Source organism: Cornus florida, unplaced genomic scaffold, assembly GCF_030987335.1.
Source record: "Cornus florida cultivar Cherokee Brave unplaced genomic scaffold, ASM3098733v1 CherokeeBrave_3.0.0_Hap2_Chr09, whole genome shotgun sequence".
Classification (NCBI taxonomy): Eukaryota; Viridiplantae; Streptophyta; class Magnoliopsida; order Cornales; family Cornaceae; genus Cornus; species Cornus florida.
In genome coordinates, this window is record NW_026775579.1 from 70,428,746 (window position 1) to 70,453,085 (window position 24,340).

Consider the following 24,340-nt stretch of genomic DNA (forward strand, 5'->3'; position numbering starts at 1 on the left):
ATAATTGACCGAATTAAGTATAAGAATTCAGCAATTATGTTCCAATACATAATTCCAGGTAAATTACAAGGCATAAATAATAAGCACGTAATTTATAGTCCAAAACCAACCATCCACATCGTTGGAGAACAGTATTTAGTATTTCAACAACTTAAAACCAAAACCATGTAAATTACAGACTACAAATGATAGTACAGCAATTTAAAATCCAAAACCAATAGCCAATTAATTACAGAAGATTTTTAAATGTTTCAGCAATTTAAATCCAAACAATTAACCATATAGTTGCAAGGGATGATTTAATAAATCAACAACTAACATCCAGAGCCTGCATAGATTACATCTAACACATCACCGACCCTATAATATATTTAAGACCATTTTATAAATATATTACATCCCACTGGAATGCCTAAAAATAAGCTTAAGCATTTAAAACTTCATCCCTCCACCAGCCGTATACAATTGTACATAAATGTTATACAGTTTGATCCGTTAATTTAGAATTAACCTTAAATTAATTTAGGGTCTTAATAACACCCAAAAATTAACTATATAATCCCCCGTGAAGTCTTATTAAATTTCTAAAATTTAATCAAGCCATTTAGTTCCTTTCTCTGTTAGTAGCATACACCATTGTATATTTTTACACTGCTTCATCCTTTGTCTTAAAGACTTAAACCATGCAACATTAATTTTAATAACACTTAAAATTAACTACTTAGATCCTCTGTTAAGTCCCTACAGTTCATTAGCATCACTCAGAAGCTCAAACAGTGCTCAAAACACCAAACACAGCCCTAAAACCACTTTCTGGACGTAAAAACAAATTGGAGCCGGCTCTTGGAATGGAAGAGCCGGCTCTTCCCCTATTGGAGCCGGCTCCAATCCCCTAGGAGCCGGCTCTTGCTAAAGGGGAGCCGGCTCTTGACTTTCTAGAGCCGGCTCTCTCCCTCTTGAGAGCCTCCAGTTCAGTCTCTGCTCCGTTTCCGTCAATCTGCTCCTTCTCCGATCAATTCCTACCCCTCTGCTTGTTTCTTAAACTGATCTAAAGGATCTAACACCTTCCTGATAGCATTCCCAAGGTTTGATTATAGCAATTTAAATCAATTAATAGAAGTAAACTTGTGCAAAAACTGAAACCTCATGCATAGATTACAACGAAGCTAAAAGCAACAGAGATCTAAAATATTAATAGCAACCCTCCTATGAGATTTACATAACTCCCGTAGTCTTTCCATACGTAGTTTACAGTAGTTGCAATAAAAACAGAGACAAAACCACGACCAGAACCCTCATGCTTAAAGGACATAAAACTAAACCAACTTGCATACACTGTAACAGATATTGCAAAAATCATCACAGAAATAATTCAAAGCATACATATGATTAATTTGATGTATAACATACATGAATGATTTAGTTGTTAATTTCCTTAAAACCTTAGAGCATATCTAGGTGCACAGAACACGGCTCAAAGGGAAAGAGGAAGATAGAACTTGCCTGAATAGGTTTGCAAACAAACCCTTGTTGCCGTTGGTCTCAGTTTTTCCGACATCCACTGAAACTTGTCTAACCTCCTAGAACCTCTGCTCCTTCCTTCTCCTTGGTTAAACCTTGGAACCCCAGTCGAAATTCTCACAAACTGCTCTGTTCTCACCAAAACTCCCTCTGTAACTCTCTCTATTTGGCAGACTTTTCCGTGTAAAAGTTACGACAATATGTAACCCTAGGTTTAACATATACTGAGGTATTTATAATTGCAAGATTAAAACCCTAATCCGCAGAGCCCTAACTTCGTCGGCCCACAAAGTAACCCAGTTTAGTTACATATCAGATGCTTATGAGACGGCTCCAAAAACCCTAACTAAAACGTATCTAAAACCCTAGTTAATGGGAATTACATAATTACCCTGTTCAAAAATTAAATACTTAATAAATAATTAATTTAATAAAATCCATTAATTAAATCAAATAAGCAAGCAACGAATCACTTAAAACACATAAAATAAATAAAACAATTAATTAAAATAAACCAACAAATAAAAAATTACACCCTTAATTAAAATAAACAAACAATTAAAAAAAATAACACAATGAATTAAAATAAACAAACAATTGGACACATAAGCATATAGATACAAAATCAATTTAAAATGCACACAAATAAAATTTAAATTCCATTTTTATCCCTTTTGAAATTAGGGGTATTACATCCTCTGACCTAGAATAGATTAGGATATCATCAATGAAAACAATGACAAACTGATCCAAATAGGCCCTGAAGACCCTGTTCATTAAATCCATGAAGACCGCTGGTGCATTAGTCAACCCAAACGGCATCACTCAAAACTCATAAGATCCGTATCTTGTGAGAAATGCCGTCCTCGAAACATCCTGCTCCCGAACCCGAAGTTAATGATATACAGACAGCAGATCAATCTTAGAGAAATAGGTAACTCCCTTCAACTGATCAAAAAGATCATCAACCCTGGGTAACGGATACTTGTTACGAATAGTAACCTTGTTCAACTCCCTGTAATCTATACACAGCAGAAGTGAACCGTCTTTCTTCTTTACAAATAAAACCGGTGCTCCCCAGGGTGAAGTACTCCTGCGTATAAAACCCTAGCTCAGTAGCTGCTGAATCTGATCCCTCAGCTCTCGCATCTCCACTTGTGCCATCCTATACGGTGCCCTAGCAATAGGTGTAGTGCCTGGAGCTAAGTCTATCATAAAGTCGATCTCGCAACTAGGTGGCAACCCTGAAATCTCCTGAATTACATCCGGGAAATCCTGTACAATTAGTATGTTATCTAATGGTACAGTAGTCTCCTCCTCCATATGGAACAAATAGGTGTTAGTGACCCGGCTAGAACACGGCATAGCGACGACGTACATATCCTGACCAGGTATGGTGAAAACAACAAACCTATCATAACAATCAACTTGGGCATGGTAATGCGATAACCAATCCATCCCAAGTATCACATCATAAGTGTGCATGTCCAGGACCAAAAGATTGGCTAGAAATCTGAGTCTACCAATATCTAGTGTCATAGGCCCATCACTCACATGAAGAATAGCTTTATTGTCTAACGGTGTAGAAATACCCTGTGGTTTACTGCATACCCGAGTTATCATCCCAGCCAAAGCAACAAAAGATTTAGCTATAAATGAGTGTGTAGCACCCGTATCAAATAAAACACGTCCATGTAAACCATGAATAAGAAACTTACCCTCAACCGCCTGAGGTGCCTGCATATCATATGGCATGGGGTTATACACCCTGCCATAATGTAACTGCTGCGGTGCCTGTCCCTGAGGCTGTAGCGGTGCCTGTAAAGCTGGATACGCCTGTCCCTGAATCCGTAGAACCTGTGGAGCTGGTAAAGGCACTGGCGCCCTCTGCCCCACTGCACATGCTATCCCTGTCCCTGTCTTGCTTTAGGACACTACCTGAAAGTATGACCATACTCTCCACAAGTGTAGCAACTACCCTGGAAAGTACCAAATGGCCTCCTCTGTCGGTTAGCCTATGGCTGACCCTGTCCTGCCTGTGGTCCCCCATTTTGCTGTTGCTGAACAGGTGTCACATCCCTGGGAGTATCTGAACCACCCTTGTGCTTCTTCCAAGGCTGCTATCCCTGGAACTTGCCCTTGTCATTCTGTCGGTGTCCGTTCCCATTCCCTTTCTCAGCTGACTGATTAGCAGAGTCTCTGTCACCCTACTTCTCACCCTTGGCATGTCTAAAGTCCACGGTCAACTGATACTGCTGTAGAACGGTGTCTACCACCTGAGTATATGTAGTATAAGTTGGACTGCCTGTAATAGCTCTCTTAATAGACCACATTAGTCCCTTAACGAAACTGTTGAGCTTCTTCTCTTCTGATCCGTGAGTTGTGCCTGCAAAACCTAGTAAATGATAGAAGGTGTAACTACCATGCAAGCCATGAAAGCATCCGATAATTCATCCACTGTCCTCAAAGCATTCCACTCAGTAGTGAAGACAGTAGAAAAACTACTAATAGGTCGGCGACTGAGTGTATCTGCCACCACATTCGCTTTCCCTGGATGATACTGTATAGAAAAGTGATAGTCTTTTACAACTCCAACCACCTACGCTGTCTCATATTCAGCTCCCACTGAGTGAACAAATACTGCAGACTCTTGTGTCGCTAAATAATCTGAAGGACTTACCCAACAGATAATGCCTCCAAATACGCAAGGCAAAAACCACAGCTGCCAACTCCAAATCATGTGTTACATAATTAAGCTCATGCGGCTTGAGCTTCCGAGATCCATATGAAATCAGTCACTCCTCCTGCATCAAAACACATCCAAGACCCTGCAAAGAAGCATCTGTGTAAACAAGATACTCGATCCTGCTCTGTGGGGTAGACAAAACTGGTGCAGAAATCAACTTAGTCTTCAGTTTATCAAAAGCTTTTTGACAGTGTTTAACCCACACGAAACGTACACCCTTCTTAGTCAAATGAATGAGTAGCCCCACTATCTTGGAAAACCCCTGGATAAACCTCCTGTAATACCCTGCCAAACCGAGGAAACTCTGAATCTCAGAAGGTGAAGTAGGTTGTCCCCACTCAACCACCGCTGAAACCTTGGCCGAATCCACCGCTATTTTCCTTTCTGACACCACGTGACCCAGAAATTTCACCTCCTGCTGCCAAAATTCACATTTCTCGAACTTAGCATACAATTGGTGCTCATGAAGCGTCTGCAAGACTATCCGAAGATGTCTAGCATGATCGTCCTCTGACCTCGAGTAAATCAAAATGTCATTTATAAAGACAATGACAAATTGATCCAAGTAAGCCCTAAAGACCCTATTCATCAAATCCATGAAGACCGCTGGTGCATTAGTCAACCCAAACAGCATCACACGAAACTCATAAGATCTATATCTAGTGAGAAACGCTGTCCTCGAAACATCCTGCTCCCTAACCCGAAGTTGATGATATCCAGACCGCAGATCAATCTTAGAAAAGTACGTAGCTCCCTTCAGCTGATCAAAAAGATCATCAATCCTGGGTAGTAACCTTGTTCAACTCCCTATAATCTATACACAGCCGAATTGTACCATCCTTCTTCTTCACAAATAAAACCAGTGCTCCCCAGGGTGAAGTACTCCTGCGAATAAAACCCTGACTGAGTAACTGCTGAATCTAATCCCTCAACTCTCGCATCTCCACCGGTACCATCCTATATAATGCCCTAGCAATAGGCATAGTGCCTGGAGCTAAGTCAATCTCTCAACTAGGTGGCAACCCTGAAATCTCCTGAAATACATTCGGGAAATCCTGTACTATTGGTATGTTATCCAATGATACAATAGTCCCCTCCTTCGTTTCTTCCTCCATATGAAACAAATATGTACTAGTGACCCCGCTAGAACGTGGCATAGCGACGACGTACATGTCTTGACCAGGTATGGTGAATACAACTAACCTATCATAACAATCAACTTGGGTATGATAATGTGATAACCAATCCATCCCAAGTATCACATCATAAGTGTGCATGTCCAGGACCAAAAGATTGGCTAGAAATCTGAGTCTACTAATATCTAGTGTCATAGGCCCATCACTCTCATGAAGAATGGCTGTATTGCCTAACGGTGTAGAAATACCATGAAGTCTATTGCATATGTCTGTCACCAACCAATCCATAAAAATCCTATGTTTTTTAATACTCCGTAGAGCAAAACCCATAAGGTAAAACAAAAATGCTCCACAATCTTCCCATTCTTAGATTATCGTTCTATTCTGGGAATTCCTCCTTCTAAACCAAACCTACCATATCGACTTATACAAGTTCGTTTATAAACTCCTTGGTAATCGTCCTATCTCAATGCAATATACCACAAGCAAATATTTGTTTGCCTGTCCAAAATCAATCACTTCACTGTGATATATATCAATTATCGCAATATGCACATCCCAATATAGTCTAATAAAACCATATGTTTATATGTCACAAAAATGCTTTCACAAAACATAATAAAGACAGCCAAAACCACTAGTTCACTTTATTAAGAACTTTTCCAAATCATAAACTGTCAAACGAAAAAATATATATATATATATATATTTTTTGACATAATCCTAGTGTACGGGATTAAGTCCATACTACCCTTTTACTAATACCTCCTTTACTATTAGTAATTACAAGTACTCTTAAAAGAGCAGTCATCCTTGACCTCCGGTGCCCTCCATCTTGGATGCTCCGGTATCTCCTCCATCCTAATCTTCTTCGGGGTCTTCCTTTCCGCCTGGCTCAGCTTCGAGCACCACCGAAGTTGTGTTAAGTCTATAGTATGGTAGCCAATCTCGCACACCAAAAATTTTCCTTGACTTGTACTCCGAAGCAACACCTATTGGAACCAATTCCTTGGTCTCCAATTCAGCCTTCCTGATCGGCCTTCGCAGGGGAATCGTCGGAGTAACTTTCTTCTTCCTTGGGTCCTTTTCCTAATACCAAACATTCTGAAATTACAGAATAAACTTGACATCAGTACATTTTAAGCGAACCGTAAAGGAATACAACGAATCCTAAACTTAAACTCTAATCAAGAGAAAATGCTACGCGGAAGTCTTAATACGAAACATCCTAAAGACACTTGAACCTGGAGTACTCTGATACCAACTGTGATACCCCTCGGATCCTAGACACGGGTTGATTAGGCCCAGGCCCAAACCCGAGGGAATATCAAACAATTAATATTTAAAACGAACACAGATTATAAAATGAATTAAGAAGAAATAAATAATAACGCTGAACGAATACTAAATAATAAAATCCTCAATCGTTAATCATTAAAACCAAACTTTCCAGAACCTCCAATCCAAACAACTCGGGAATCCATCCAGTGGACTCCTTATTAAAATTCCAAACTAAAACTAAAACAATTGAAGTAAAATTTAAAACTAAACCTAGAAAACAATCCTACGTAATCGGAGGAATGAGTGTCTATATCTACTCTGCACGTCCAAGTTCTAACCCTGGAACTGACGAACACCTGAAAAATAAGAGAGTAGGTCAGGCCCACATGTAAGTCATATCCTACTACAATCCATACAGAAATCCGATACGCAGATACATCCTAGATAGCTCAATAATATGTAGAGCAGTCTATATAAGTATTTATTACACACTATAGGATACTCGCTAGTCCAATAGGTCTGTCTCAACCTGAATAGAAGGCAACATGCGAAAACGCACCCAAAGGTGGGCATGAGTACGTAGACCTACCAGGGAACAACACCTATGTCCAGTTATCCATCCTAGGCGATATACGCACCCTAACCATGGTTCTAAGACTCAAACTCATACCATGGCACCATATCATAAATATATAAAGTCCGTATACTCCTAATACAAAATATCATCCATCTAGTATAATGGTCTGATATATGTATAACAATCAATCCAGAAACCAAAGTAGGTCATTCAATTATTTTATTGACATGACACAAGTAGGAGATGGATTTAACCTTTATGGTTAATCCATACCTCAATCCAGATTTGGTAGGATTTAACTTCTTTGGTTAATCCGTCCCTAGAATGCCACCGTCCGGTGCATTAATCCATCCAGTCCAACAAATGATGTAACAAAATAATAACACATCAATTAAACCAGAAATATTACGATATAAAATTAAACCATCCAGTCCAATAAATGATGCAATATAAAAATAATACATCAATTTAATCCACAGATAATATGATACACATCATACAGATAAGTATTGCATTTATTTAAACAATACCACGGTTTAAATAGCATGCAGCTAACTTACCCTCCAAGTCACTAACATACATCTCAGATAAACAAATATAACGTTTCATAAACATTGTTTAATCCGTTTAAACATAAATTTTAATTGTCAGAGCAATTAAATTTACCCTTCCATCCGATCTAAACAACATATAAGTTATTTAATTTCCAAACCAACCACCTTCTTAGCATATATAGATATAAGATGCATTCTGGGATCTTCCTAAGTCCATTAAACCCATTTAGAATAATTAAAATATGTTTAGAAATAATTCTGGGCAATTAAAACCAAAATCCAAGTCGCGGTCCAACTGAGCAGGCTGAGTTGCCAACTTAGTCGGCTGAGTTGTCAACTTAGTCGGCTGAGTTCCCAACTTAGTCGGCTGAGTTGGTGCTGAAGTCGTCTTCTTCGTCTGTTCAGCCTTTGTAAACCCTAAAACTCCATAGTTAAGGCCTCTAAGCCTCAACCTAAGTCCTATACGTCCATACTAAACTATTTTAGATGTTTTAACATGCAAAAATTAAACTTAAACATCAATTGTGCATCAAGAATTTCCAGAATCACTTTAAAACAGGAATATGAAAACAAAATCACACACCCTCTATTTTAGTCTAACTAAGCATGCATAATTACTCAATTTTAGCATTCATTAAACCCCTGGAGTCTAGCTATGCATGCACAGAACACAGATTTAAGGGAAAGAGTAGAACAGAGACTTGCCTTTAGTTTCAAATTTTGAAACTCTAAACCACCGTCTCTGAGTTTTCCGTCAACGTCCTAGACTGCCATTCCACCCCTCCGGTGCTCTTGGTTCAACCCAGAAGCAAACATGTTGCTTTCTCCTTGAACCTCTCTGTAAATCTCTCAAGGTTCACTCTCTGTTTCTCTCTAATTTACTCTCTGTTTCTCTCTGCCTCAATACGTGAATAAGGTTTGTTTGTAACCCTTATACAGACGTATAATAACGTATTTATAGGCTTTACTTGAAAACCAAAACCAAAACCTAAACCAACTATAAGTCGGCTAAATCCCACAACGTGTTAAAACATAAAAACCTAATAATTCTTTATACAGTTAAAACCATTAATAAAACTAATTTAACCAAATAATGCATATAAACAAAATAAATAATACAATTACACCATTAAGCAAATTAAAACAATTAATTTAATTAAAGAAAATAAAAACACAATTAAATAAAATAAATCAACAAGTAATTCAAATAAAAAGACAAACAACCACATAATCAATTAAGTCCAGTAATACAAGCAATTAAACAACTAATTTATTAAAAACGCACATAAATAATTAAATTAAATTAAATTCCAGGACTGTCCTTTTAAAATTAGGGGGTATTACAATATACGCACCCTAACCAATGAGCCTGAGACTCAAGCTCATCTTGAGGTACCATAACCATATATCTAAAGTCCGTCCAAATCCACAGTATGTCATTCAATTTTTCATTAAAAAGACATACAAAACGCAGTCCAGATAGTCACTCAACTTATTCAGCTAATATGACTTAACTACAACCAACAAATCCAGGAAGTCACTCAACTTAGTTAGTTGATCTGACTTAAACACAATTTAGGATTCAATAGTTTACAATCCATTCCGTTAATCCGATAGGTTAGGTCTTAGCATTTTGAAGCTAAATCGTCTCTAGTATGCCACCGTCTCATACCGGTGCATACAAACCTCCATATCCATGTAAATTACAACAATTAAATAAAATTTTAGCAACTTACAGTCCAAACCATTATCCAACTAATTGCAAAAAGATATATAATATTTTAGTAATTTAAATCCAAACACTAATCCATGTAATTGCAGAAAAAGATTTAATATTTCAACAATTAGCCTCCAAAGCATGCATAGATCAAATTCAATACATCACTGACCCTATAATGCATTTAGAACAAGTTTTATAATCATTTTGTTTCCCATTAAATTGCTAAAATTTAGTTTAAGCAATTAATCCCTTTCTTCTGGTAACAGTTTAACACAATTACACAAATCAGATACTGTTTGTCCCATGTACTTAGAACTGAATTTTAATCAATTTAAGGTCTTAATGATACCTAAAACTATCTTCTTAAGTCCTCTGTGAAGTCCCAAAACCATCAGAACAGTTTAAGCCTCGTGCAGTTCAAAACAGTGCGTCAAAAAAACCATCAGAAATCAAATTTGAGAGAGAGCCTGCTCCATGACTTTGGGAGTAGGCTCTATTAAGCCTGGAGCCAGCTCCAAGGACCTTGGAGCTGGCTCTACATGTGTGGGAGCCGGCTCCCACTTCTATGGAACCGGCTCTCACCTTCTCTGAAAGCCGTCTTCAACCTCTGCAACTTCTGCGACCTTCTGCATCGTCTCCGGTCGCTCCCAACCTGTTTATTTGGTTTTAAACTGTTCCTAAGAGTCCTAACTGTGTCCAGTATAATCCCCATGGCGTGTTTACAGTAGTTGAAATGAAATACAGAGACTATAAGTTCTACAGACTAATCATGCTTTAAAAACATAACTGAAATCAGACATGCACGAACTATAATTGAACAAATTTTAACACATACAGATCATCAATATAGCATCTAATATACATGTAACACTCAGTTAATGATTAATTAAACCCTAGAGACTATCTAGGTGCACAGAACACAGGCCAACGGGAAGGAGAAAGAAAAGAACTTGCCTGTGATTTCAGTTATGAAATCTCGGCGTCGTGTCCACTGTTCCGGCAACACTGAGCTACTGTATAGCCTCCTCTTACTTGTGCTCTTCCCTCCTCCTAGGTCCGACCTTGAAGCCTCAGTCGAATCCCTCACCAAACGTGCTCTGTTCTCTCAAAACCTCACTCTGTATCTCTCTGTAGCTTTAATACGTGAATAGGGTTTTTCCAACCCTTCCTACAAACTATAACCGTGTATATATAGGCACAAATATAACCTAATTCTAATAGTAATCCAAGACAGAAATCCTAATCCAAGTTAAACCCTAATCGGCCCATAGGATAAAACCCACATTATAACCCTTGTCTGCTTCCACCTACTGGACTTCTAACAGAAATCCTAAATAATTTATTAACCTAACCTAAAACTCAATTAACTTAGTTACATTAAAATTAATAATAAATAACTTAATCCAATTAAAGAAAATACCAAAGACATTTTAAATAAAACAAAACAATTCAATTAAAGAACACAAGAAACAATTAATGCAATTTAACTTCCACAATTAAACAATTAAATCACAATTAACTCAATTCAAAAAAGTAAAACAATTAAACACTTAATCAAATAAACAAACAGGCACACAAAATACAAGAAAACAATAATTAAAATACCGAGACTATCTTTTAAAAATTAGGAGTATTACAGTAACTCCTCAGTTTCGTGGTCAAGAGAATAAAGGAATGAATTTGTTATCTTTGCTACTATTTGGATTTGGGATGGCTGTGAAATTTGCATTCCTTTTTCTTTTCTGGTTCTTTCTTTCTTTTGCAACCAAATAAGATTCAGTCGATACATGTATATATATATATATATATGAGAAATTGAATACTTACTACTTGAAAGAAGCATGCTATTTATAAGCAAACTAGTCTTTTATATGCCAAACTTCCAATTTGAACAACTTTATAGTGAAAGGCAGACAGGACTAAACAGAGGATTGGCATTGGGTTTCATAGTGACAAATTCAAAATGAAATTAGTATTAGAATGATCCAAGTAACATTCAATTCCAGTAACATATTAAAACTCAAAATAAAAAAATAAAAAAATAAATCATAAATTGAAGTTTTATAATCTCTTACTTTTCATTATCTATCCAAAAATGGAGAGGAAGTAACTTGTAATCTCACTTACATTTGGAGTTACTATTTCCTTTTTTTCATTTGGAATCAAATTATTTTAGTTTATATATAAACATAAGATAAAATGTTGAATATTTTCTATCTATCTATATATATATATAGTTATATATATGCCAAAATTTCGATTTTAACAACTTTATACTCATTGCAGCTTATGCATGGTTGAAATGTGAGAGGCCAGAGGATGAAGATTGTGTTTCAGTCCTCCGAGCAGCCGGTATAATTGGCCGCAATGGTAAGCAATATGGTGCTGAGAGTCGGTATGTGCGCCTCAGCCTCATCAAGAGACAAGATGACTTCGACTTGCTGTTGCAGCGGATCAAAGAACTAGTAATGCAGGAAGGGGGTACTAAAATTATGTGAAGATCATATAATCAACATTGTGTTGATTATATTAGTCATATACAGGAAGGTGACAACATTAAAATTATGTGAAGATCATGTAATATGATGATAATCAACATATGTTGATTATATGTTGATCATACAATTATGATTTAATTGACGTAATAAGTTGTCTGTTAACCTGGTTTATTGTAGCTACAAGGTCTCATCTCGTGTCTAATTATCTACACTTGTATATTGTTTCAGTTGGCAAATTGTTGTGTTGTGACATGTGCAAAAGAAAGCAAAACCTTGCCATAAAGGCATGTGGATGTTAATAAATTGAGATATTAGGGGTGGTCACAGATCGAATCAAATTAGGTATCAATCTTAATTCGATTAGCTCCTAACGGATTAGACGAATCTTAATCCGCTACTAATCGGATAGGATCCGCAGATTGAGTTTTATCTAAATTATCCATTATTGTTAATATTATTTATTATTTATTTATCTTTTAACCACAACTCAATAAATAAAATTTTAATTTATTAATATTAATTCATATATTTAAATAATTATTAACTAATACATCTTGAGAGTTTATTAAATTATCATTAACTAAATAAATTAACTAATATATTCTTTGAATATATATATATACATATATATTTCACGGATTGAATCGGATGATTTTTAATCGCTCAATTCGTGAGTTACGAATTTGATTTTTTTGAATTCGTTACGAATCCGTGGGTGTAGCAAGTCAATTCATTTTTGTAGTCAAGAGAACAAAGGAATGAATTTGTAATCTTGCTACCATTTGGAGTTGGGGTGGCTTTGAAATTTGCATTCCTTTTTCTCTTCTGGTTCTTTCTTTCTTTTGAAACCAAATAAGATTTAGTTGATATATGTATGTGTGTGTGTGTATATATATGTGTGTGTGTGTTAGAGAAATTGAATACTTACTACTTGAAAGAACCATGCTATATATAATAAGCAAGCTAGTCTTTTATATGCCAAACTTCCAATTTGAACAACTTTATAGTTTATGGTGAAAGGCAGACAGGACTAAAACAGAGGATTGGCATTGGATTTCACAGTGACAAAATTCAAAATTAAATTAGTATTAGAATGATCAAGTAACATTAATTTCAGTAACATATTAAAACTCAAAAAATAAAAAATCATAAATTGAAGTTTTATAATCTCTTACTTTTCATTCTCTATCCAAAAATGAAGGAGAGGAAGTAACTTGTAATCTCACTTACATTTGGAGTTGTTATTTCCTTTTTTCATTTGGAATCAAATTATTTTAGTTTATATATAAAAATAACATAAAATGTTGAATATTTTCTATCTAGTTATTTATTTATTTATATATATGCCAAAATTTCGATTTTAACAACTTTATACTCATTGCAGCTTATGCATGGTTGAAATGTGAGAGGCCAGAGGATGAAGATTGTGCTTCAGTCCTCAGAGCAGCCGGTATAATTGGCCGCAATGGTAAGCAATATGGTGCTGAGAGTCGGTATGTGCGCCTCAGCCTCATCAAGAGACAAGATGACTTCGGCTTACTGTTGCAGCGGATCAAAGAACTAGTAATGCAGGAAGGAGGTACTAAAATTATGTGAAGATCATATAATCAACATTGTGTTGATTATATTTGTTATAGACAGGAAGGTGACAATATTAAAATTGTGTGAAGATCATGTAATATGATGATAATCAACATATGTTGATTATATGTTGATCATACAATTATGATTTAATTGATGTAATAAGTTGTTTGTTAACCTGGTTTATTGTAGCTACAAGGTCTCATCTCATGTCTAATTATCTAAACTTGTATGTTGTTTCAGTTAGCAAAATGTTGTGACGTGCAGAAGAAAGCAAAACCTTTCCATAAAGGCATGTGGATATTAATAAATTGAGATATTACACACATGTTTAGATTGCTACTAAGTGCAATTATTGACTAATCATAAGAAAATACTCTCAAGCGAGCATGTACAGAGCACACAATGGACACACGAAAAGGTTGATTATTTAACTCGTGGTGTATCAAAAGTTTGCTTTTTTAATGTACAACGTTGAGGGTTCAAGTCTACACAGGAGCAAATGGGTGTATTTCTTGTCGATGTAAAATATATACATATATACACACTCTGTGAGTTGAGTGTGTTTTACTTTAAAAGAGAAGGAAAAAAAAAAGTGTAATATAATAAAAAATGTAATTCCATGATATTATATGAAATCACATGATCTCCATGAAATTTAAGATTCTTCTCTCCATATTTCATGTTATCCATCCTCAAAATTCAATATAACAACTTTCAAATCTCCTCATGTAACAAAAAAAAAAAAAAGATGGTGTGGATATGGAAATTATTTTGAGATACTCATATGGAGGACAGGAGGAACCTATTTTCAATCATTTTCTGTATTTTTCTTGTCATTACTTTATGTCTTTGGAGAATCATCTTTCTTTATTTTTAATCATTTTATTTATTTTCCTTGTAAAGAAATCTCTAGTTTTTCTTGTTTTATGTAACATTTTCTTCTATTATGTGTCATGAATGAGCCATTGAACTTCTTCAAGGTGGGCTATCAACTAGACTTGTTCAACTCCACCAAAAAAAAAAAAAGAAGGACATGGACTTTATTAACATAGATAAAAGTGACCATTAATTCAAGGTGGGCTCTCAACTAAACATTGTTTAATACTGAATCCATAGCCCTTTAATATGTGGATTAAGACCTTTACAACTATCCTACCACAGCACTGATTGACCAAACAACCAGTCATTGATGTAACTGCTGACAAATTAACAAAACAAAGCAAACATCCACAAGCTAGAAAAAAATAAATAATAAAATAAAATAAAATAAAATAAAAAGGGTGCAATTCTGGCTGGCAAATCATCAAATGACACGTGTCAGTGGCAGCCAACATAAAATACATCTCCTCATACCCATTAGCCTATGCTCTGTTTTATGTATCTTCAAGTACTAAAAACAAAGGCTGTTTCTGGTAGGTAATAGAGAGAATCTAAAATGGATAAAACCCAAAGCTCCAAAAATTCTGTGTTTCTAGTGTTTTCTGTGATTCTGAATGTGTTGTTCATCACAAATCTGTATGTGGGTGGCAAGTGGAAGCAGCAGCTGAGTTGGAGCCAAGGAGCTGCAGCAGAAGCTGAGGCAGTGGCATCAGTGTCATGCTCAGGCCATGGAAGAGCCTACTTGGATGGCTTGGTTGTTGATGGAAAACCAGTTTGTGAGTGCAACACCTGCTATGGTGGTCCTGACTGCTCTGAATTCTCACATGGATGTCCTGCTGATGCAGACAGGTTTGCCCCCCTCTCTCTCTCTCTCACACACACACACACAATCCCAGACTAGGGATTCCATTTAAGAAAAATTGCACTGCTGAAGTCAATCCCATTTGTGAAACTCTGGAATTGGCAATTTGCATAAAGTTTAGAGCTGCTTCTTTCTGTTTTTTTTTCTTTTTTTTTTTTCTTTTTTTTCATTGGTAGGTAAAGATTGTGAGAGTGGGTCCAATTTAGAGGTCACCAAGCATGATGATGACAAAGGCATTACTAGATACTTTAAATTTAGTATATATAGTTCCCAAATGCCATTGATTTTTATATAACTGTATAATCACTATGAGTTGTCTGTGCTATTGGGGAAAGTTTTATTTTTATTTTTATTTTTTTGTCAAAATTTCAAGCAAACACACACCTTCAATATTGTCTTAGTAGGGCTCCAACATTCAACCTCCCCTTTGGTATGAGAGATGCCGATTGGTGTGCTATTAGGGAAAGTTGTTTTTATTATTGTTATGATAATATTCTATTTATTTTTTACTTGGAAAGAAACTCACACACTCATTTTATTGTTACAAAGATGACTTAACCTCGACCGTCTTCAAGAATATTTTATAAAAGTGCATCGTTGATGAATGCTCATCACATGAGATGTAGTTGTAGACCATCAATTTGCATCATATTGAATGGGTGCGTAAGTTTCACACAAAAAATTTATGAAGATGCCCCCACTAAAATTACAATTTGCTCTCACTGGATTTTATTTGTTTTACACTTTATACTTTAAAATTTTGAGAATTTAAAAAGATGACCCACTAAAATTACAAAAATAGACCCACTATATAAGTTTGCCCCCACTAAAATTACAGTTCGCCCCCATTGGATTTTATTTGTTTTGCACTTTATACTTCAAAATTTTGAGAATTTATGAAGATGACCCACTAAAATTACAAAAGACCGCACTATATAAGTTTGCCCCCACAAATTAAAATGTCGTCCCCTTACGAAATTTTTTGGGTCCGTCACTGTCCACACAATTGATAAATTTAATGTACAAACTAAATCTTGATCGATAATAGATAATAGTTTTGAATATCTATCAAGTACCCACAAAAGTTCCTAGCCAAACATTTATAATATTTCCAAATATGGAGCTGCCAAAGATATTTTCTTTCAGTTGGGCACCTTGTTTTTAGTATAATCTTACATCCCATTCTTGAGAATCACTATCAGAGAAAAATCCAGGATATATACCATCGACTTTTCCTTGTAGGACCAGCACCAACTTGTGAAACCATAAGTAACTACTAGTCAGTTCAAAACACAAGATAGGAAGGAAAAAAAAAAAAATTAGAGTTAACTGAAAGGTATTGGAACTTAATTTCCCAGAACAGTGTTATTTGTAGACTTGGAAAAGAGTGGGTGAAGAAAAAAAACAAGTAAGTTATCTCCAAAACTACTTTTCAAAACAACGAGATAGGAAAAAAAATTGTGGTCTTTGGAAAGGAGTGGGTGAAGGAAAAGTTAAAGAAAGTTATTTCAAGACTAATTTTTCAAGACAAAATTATTAGTATAGAGATCTTGAATATAAAGTTGTGAAGTTTGAAATTTGACATCATGCTACTACTAAATCAGATTGTTTGACAAATTTAAAGCTTACATATATTTGAATTATTGAAGGAAAAAACAAAAAACTTACATATATTTCACCAATTAACATTTAACTGCACTTGATGTTTTGAATTAAAGATGAAGATGTCTTGAATTGTCAAAGTTTAATAGTCATTTTTTTTGTTTCTTTAAAAAAAAATATATTTCTTTCATGATTTGTAAGTTGTTTGTAGACCTGGAAAAGTAAAACTATGTTATCTCAACAAAATCATTAGAATAAATCATAAATATCAAGATTTTCAACTTTGAACTTGAACATAATGTTCCTTCCAAAACACATTGTTTGACAAATTCGAAAATTATATATATTTCACCACTTAACAGTTATATTTTGAATTAAATATAAATATTCATTATTTCTTTCATGATTTTAAAATTTTATTTGCCAAATTTTCAATTCAAAACCTAATTTCAAATCAAAGGTAAACAACGAGCACTTGTTAATTAGCTTTATAAAATGTTACTCGAATAACAGTTACAAATCATCTATTCCTTCACCATAACTGTATTGAAATAATTGGCGACTATCTAGATAGAAAAGCAGTAATTTCAATATTCGAGTAGTCTGCTAGGGTTGTAGTGTCCCTCTCTCACTCAGTCTGCACACTCACACACACTTAGCCACTTGCTTGGTAAGAAAATAACACTTCACAAATGAGTTAGAGATTACACAACTTGCTTCTCACTCTAGTACCTTGTTGGATGCAAATGACACCCTCACTTTATTTATAGGCATCATATCTACACTCTCAAACTCTCTATCAACAATTCTATAAAACCTACTAATCTTCTAAAAATATCTCCACTCTCTACACAGATCTAAAACCTTTCCAACATTCTAGAATCTTATAACTCTATGCCATACTCCACAATCTCCACATCAATCTGGAAGACTTTAGAATTTCACACTACTCATGCCATATATGCAGTCCTTCTGAGCGCTCGCCTGCGTGGCGTAGCCTCTCTGCAAATAGGTGGGACGTGACACTTGTAACTAAAATCAATCTGAAGTATAAACACATAACTCTCCTCAATCCGTACTCCATCATCAGATCATCAATAATGTCAATTTAATTATCACAATTTGCTTCATTAACACTACCAAGTGTTATATATTGTTTATCACATGCAGTGGGGATCCATTATTCTTGGAGCCCTTCTGGATGCAACATGCAGCTAGTAGTGCAATCGTAGTAGCAGGGTGGCATCGAATGAGCTATATATTTGGTGACAAATCTTTCATCTCACAAGAGCTCGAGAAGCATATACGCAAAGTACACGCCATAACCAAAAATGCAGTTACTGCTGGAAAATACATTGTTTTTGGTGCTGGCTCAACCCAACTCCTTAATGCTGCAGTTCATGCCCTTTCTTCGGAAAATTCATCCTCACCTGCAAGAGTTGTTGCTTCAATCCCTTATTACCCAGTTAGTCCTAGTACCTAGTTTTTGGTTTTTGTTCAAATTTATCTGTATCTAGAGGTAGAAGTTTGATACTAAATTTTTGACAGGTTTATAAAATGCAAACAGACTTCTTCAGATCAGTCGATTTTGAGTTTATTGGAGATACATCATTGTGGAAGAACACCTCAGATAACCACACAAATGTAATTGAATTCGTAACTTCACCGAACAATCCTGATGGTCAATTGAAGAAGGCAGTTCTTCAAGGCCCTTCTGTTAAGGCAATTCATGATCATGCTTATTACTGGCCACATTTTACACCAATCCCAGCTCCAGCAGATGAAGATCTGATGATTTTTACAATTTCTAAGCTTACCGGTCATGCTGGCAGTAGATTCGGGTAAGAAAAAATTCATCACATGCTTATGCCATATTTAACTATTCATCACATGCTTATGCCATCTTTAACTATCAAAACATAGATTTTCTAGTATATTTTTCAAGAATTTAACTTGGTGCTATGTATAGTGATTGATGTTCTTCAATGTGTTCAAATTTTAAAAATTAATAATAAATAAAATAAAATTTAAGTATTTTTTTCAAGTCATCACATTGTTGTTCCTTCTCCAGGTGGGCATTGGTAAAGGATGAGGCTGTATACCAAAGAATGATAACTTATATGATCTTCTCAGAAATGGGCATCTCACGTGATACTCAGTTAAGAGCTCTGAAACTTCTGAAAGTAATTTCATCAGGAGATGGAAGGGAAATATTTGATTTTGCATATGAAACAATGAGGGACCATTGGGAAAGATTGGGCCAGACCTTATCAATGTCGAAACGTTTTTCCATCCAAGATCTTGCACCTCAATACTGCAACTTTTTCGAAAAAGTCAGAAAACCTTCTCCAGGTGATCCTCATTTTTAATGCTCATTCATTTCTAAATATGAAATTTATGCTTCTTTTCATGATTTGATTATGGTATTAATAGTCAATCAAGTATAGTAGCTGAATGATACTATTGAAAACAAAATTTGCATTATAGTTGAAATTATAGATACATAAGAAGTATAAAGAACCATCATTTGTTGATTAGTACTGACAATTTTCACCATCATCGTCATCATTGTTGATTAATTATTCCCATGAGGAATGCTTTGGATAATCGCGACTGTCCATAGATGCTGCCTCTATTCAGTAATGTGTCTAATTTGTTTTGAACCCCTTTGGGAATGATAAAATCCCCTTTACTCAAATTCCATTTATGGTTCGGTGTTTTGGTCCCTCCCTCTCTGGCATATAACTAAACGTCCATTAGTAGCTTCTTCATGTCTCCATTCCTTGAATCAAAGGACTCCTTCCATCACATCTCTTCTGGTGCACCAGATTAATTTCTCAGTATTATATATATTTCTGTAGATTACTAAAAAAAACACATACTTTCACAAAACCTTAATGCGTAGGTCATATGTTGTTCCTTCAATTTTATCACTTGAAGAAGGCATGATTTGTCCTCTTAAATTCACGTTCTTACTCTTAATTCGTTAATTTTCCGTCCTCATACCAGATATTCAAATGGTTTTATTTGTACAACTGATAACACCTAAATGGACAATATGGTCACTATTTCAAACAACAAAGTTATAGTCATTTCAGAGTACTAGATTCTTTACCTTAAATAGTATTATGAGTCTACATCACAAAATTATAAGTTGGTAGGAAGTGTGGAGCTACTAAAACTACTAGTTTAATTGACAAGAAGCTATTGTGGGGTCTCTAATTAGCACTGGCAATGTTAAGAAGAAACATTAAGTTTTGTTATTAATGATTAATTCAAGAAAAAAATAGCTATCTACGTCGATGCTAAATGACTAAAATGCTTAATTTCTCCATTTTTAATAACTATCTGGAGTAGGAAAAAATTGTAAAATTTCAAACTTTTAATTCTTGTTATGTTTCTATTTCTAAAATTCAAACAGACTAGGAAGTTCCAAAATATAGTGACAAGAAGCTATTAAAAAGTAAGATTCTATTCATAGGCCAAAATTTATATGCTAACATTATTCATTTTCATTGCAGCCTATGTATGGTTGAAATGTGAGCGTGAAGAAGACAAAGATTGCACTGCAGTTCTCCGAGCAGCTAACATAATTAGCCGCGAAGGTAGCATGTTTACAGCAGAAAATCGCTATGCACGTCTCAGCCTTCTCAAGAGCAATGACGACTTCGACTTATTGCTGCATTGGATAAACAAGTTAGTCTCTGAAGAAGATACTGGAATTGAAACTACGTGAAGATTATAATCAATCATCTGCTGATCATTACTAAGATGGGCATGAAGACATTCTTTAACCAATGTAATAATTGTAAACATCCTAAGAAGGGTTAATATATATTAACCTCTCAAGTAGTAAAGAACTGTCACTGGATTCATTACTTGTACCTATAAGGTCCCATGCTTAATTATCCTCAGCTGTAAACAGCTTAGACAGCATACTGCTGGAAGTTTCTGCAAATTTGTGTAATATATATATATATATATATATATATATATATATATATATATATATATATATTAGCATAGGTCATAAAATTGAGAAAAACCATACTGTGGTATATTTGAAGGAAGAGAATAGACCAAATAATCTCATTTTATTTATTGTGATCTCAGCAATTTATTGAGAGTTGCATTCTCTCCATTTGATTATATAATATAAAGACAAGAGTATGCACTTATTTCTGTCATGGCTGCTGCTGATAAATTTCTTGAATCAATACAATTTATTTATTTGATAGGAAAGGAAAATAAAAATAAAATAAAATAAAAAGCCCTTAACTAAACTATTGTACTTGGATTTTTAATTTATAGATAAAATTAATAAATAATTCAAGGTGGGCCATTTACTAATTTATGTTTAGGACCCCTTTAATAGGTGGATTAAGGCCTTGACAACCATCCTGCAATAGCATTGTTGATGTCACTGGTGAGTGCCTGAGTGGTGACATCCCAAGGTGGAAACAATAATTATAAATTATTATATTAGTGGAATCACACCATAATAAACATGGAGCAATGCTTGGATCCTGCCCTATCAGGACAAGTTTTGTCCTCCATCTTGATGTGGCCCTATAAAAACTTGACACCTGTCTCTTCTTCAATATTGGATCAAATTTGTTACCGGGTAGAAATCCATCAGACAAACCCATTTTCTCTCTCCTTCAGTTCTTCCTCTCTCTTCTTCGCTACTTACTTCTAAGGCCAAAAAGAGAAACATTGAAACCAAACACAACATCATGTCACTGCCGTCAAAGTATTTCCTTCATCGCTCATCACTACCGGAAAATCGCAGTCATCCATGCTCGCTGTTGTTCAGCATCCAACACCAAACCTTAAATTGCAGGTGCCAAAATGTGATACCCCTCGGATCCAAGACACGGATTGATCAGGCCCAGGCCCAAACCCGAGGGATGTCAAACAATTAATATGTAACCGAACACAGAATACAAGATGAAATACGAAATAAAAATAATAATAAGCTGAAAGAATCTAGAAATACAATCCTTTATAATTAAATACTTAAAACCTGATAATCCAACACTCTATAAGTTTACAACTCGGGAATCCATCCATTGGACCCCTTATTTAAATTCTCCAAACGATACTGAAAAATAAAAATAAAATCCAAAGTTATCATAGAGAAAATTCCTACATAATCGGAGGAGTGATTAGCTGTATCCGCTCTGCACATCCAAACTCTAACCCTGGAACTAACGAGCACCTGAAACATAAAGAAGTGGATCCGGCCCACATGCAAATCCTGATCTACTGCAATCCAAACAGTAATCCGATAAACAGATACATCTTAGGAAGACTCAACAATATCTAGAGTAGTCTATATATGTATATAGTACACACTATAGGACGCTCGCTAGTCCAGTAAGTTTGTCTCAGCCTGAATAGAAGGCAACATGCGAATACGCACCCTAGGGTGGGCATGAGTACCTAGACCTACCAGGGAACAACACCTATGTCCAGTTATCCATCCTAGGCGATATACGCGCCCTAACCATGGTCATGAGACTCAAGCTCATACCTCGGCACCATATAATATATATATAAAGTCCGTACTCCTCCTAATACATAATACCATCCATCTGTGTAGTGGTCTGATATATGTATAACAAATCCATCCTAAAACCATAGTGGATCATTCAATTCACAATTGATATGACATATGTTGGTGATGGACTTAATCTTTATGATTAATCCATACCTTAATTCAAATTTAGGTAGGGCTTAGTGTCTGAACTAATCCGTACCTAGTATGACACCGTCCCATACCGGCGCATACCATCCTCCAATTTCCGTAGTTAATAACACAGTATAATTACTTATTAACCAACATCCCAGAATAAACATAAATATAGTTTAGCATGTACACAACCAATATATGCATCCAATATAACATTTAGATATCCCATTACAGTTCTTGATATAAATGAAAAGACTGTACATTTAGCTCCTCCAGATAACACAGTTGATGAAAACAGTATCAGATACTAATCAACCATACTCCAAAATTTGCATAATTACAGTTTAACATGTGTATAACTAAATTATGCATCCAATAACAACTTTAGAATCCCAATTCCAGTCATTTAAATACATGAAATAAAACTGCACATTTAATTCCTCCAAACAGAACCATAATTAATGCAATCAACGGAAAAGGTAATCATCAATTAATTCCAGCTAAATAGATTTATGTTTCCGGATAAATAACTATATACTTGTACACAGTTAAGACATGTTTAATGTCTTTAATTTAGACAAAGAACCCCAATTGTTTCAGAAAATAGTAAGAACAATATACTAATTTCAATCCTTTCATCCACTGTTTCCCAAACAGGTTTAGTGTTGAACCTTATCTTTGTGCATGCTTCAACATAATAACATTAACATGTTTCCCAACAGTTTATACATCTCTGAAATAATTATACAGATCATCCACATTCCCTGAACCAACCCAGAAACCTTCCTACAGGCCAAATCGGACCCAGAACCACGCAAAACCTCAAGAAAAGGGGTTGGAGCCGTCTCCAGAAAGTTGGAGGCGGCTCCCCCCTTAGTGGAGCCGCCTCCACTTCATGTGGAGCCGGCTCTACCCCATGTAGAGCCGGCTCTACAAGTCCTAGAGCCGGCTCTACCCTTTTTGGTGAGCCGGCTCTCCTCTTTTGAGAGCCGCATCCCCTAACCTGTTCGTCTTCTTCGCCTCCGACGAAGTCCAGAGTCTCTATAGTATTTTAAACTCCTATTCTGGTGTTCATTTAATGTCCCAGATTTATTTGAAAGCCCCCCAACATGCAACAATAATCCCAATTAAACCAAGCTTAAACTTAAGAACGGCATGCAACAAAACACAGAAACTTTAAGAACTTGCACCAGTTTGGTTCACGAGATTTATTATAGTTTAAACATGCATTCAAAATATATTTTAACATTTATTTAATCCGTTTTAATGTTGGTTTAATCCCTGGAGTCTTTCTAAGCATGTACAGAACACAGATTAAAGAGATAGAGTGGAACAGAGACTTGCCTTTGAATTTCAGATTTGAAATTCTAATTCACCGTCTCTGTGTGATATGTTTGTGTCCTACACTGTAGTTCCCCACTACCACGCTCCTTCCTCCTTGAGTTGCTTTGCTAATCACCCAAGTTCACTCTGTGTTTCCCTTAAATCTTTCTCTCTGTATTCCCCCTATCTCACTGTATAAGTGAATATGGTGAATAGGGTTTTATTTGTAACTCTAAACCAACGTATAACAACATATATATAGACACTACAGAAACCCGAAGTCCATAAAGATATAACTCGGCCCATAGATAAACCTAGGTTATAATCAACGTCGGCTACCCATGTAAATTTAAACCTAACTT

At 35.5% G+C, this 24,340-nt stretch overlaps 1 protein-coding gene and 1 pseudogene across 1 annotated transcript; both read left to right on the forward strand.

Moving 5' to 3' along the window:
• LOC132273340 (tryptophan aminotransferase-related protein 3-like) overlaps window positions 1-12,033 on the forward strand; it is a 36,728-nt pseudogene extending 24,695 nt beyond the window's left edge.
• Window positions 12,034-14,999: 2,966 nt separating this feature from the next.
• LOC132274293 (tryptophan aminotransferase-related protein 4-like) lies at window positions 15,000-21,149 on the forward strand. The gene is made up of 5 exons (XM_059775543.1): window positions 15,000-15,345; window positions 18,131-18,425; window positions 18,509-18,801; window positions 19,032-19,312; window positions 20,482-21,149. Exons 1-5 carry the CDS (start codon window positions 15,053-15,055, stop codon window positions 20,694-20,696), a joined length of 1,377 nt encoding a protein of 458 aa, XP_059631526.1. The 5' UTR covers window positions 15,000-15,052; the 3' UTR covers window positions 20,697-21,149.
• The last annotated feature ends 3,191 nt before the right edge of the window (window positions 21,150-24,340 follow it).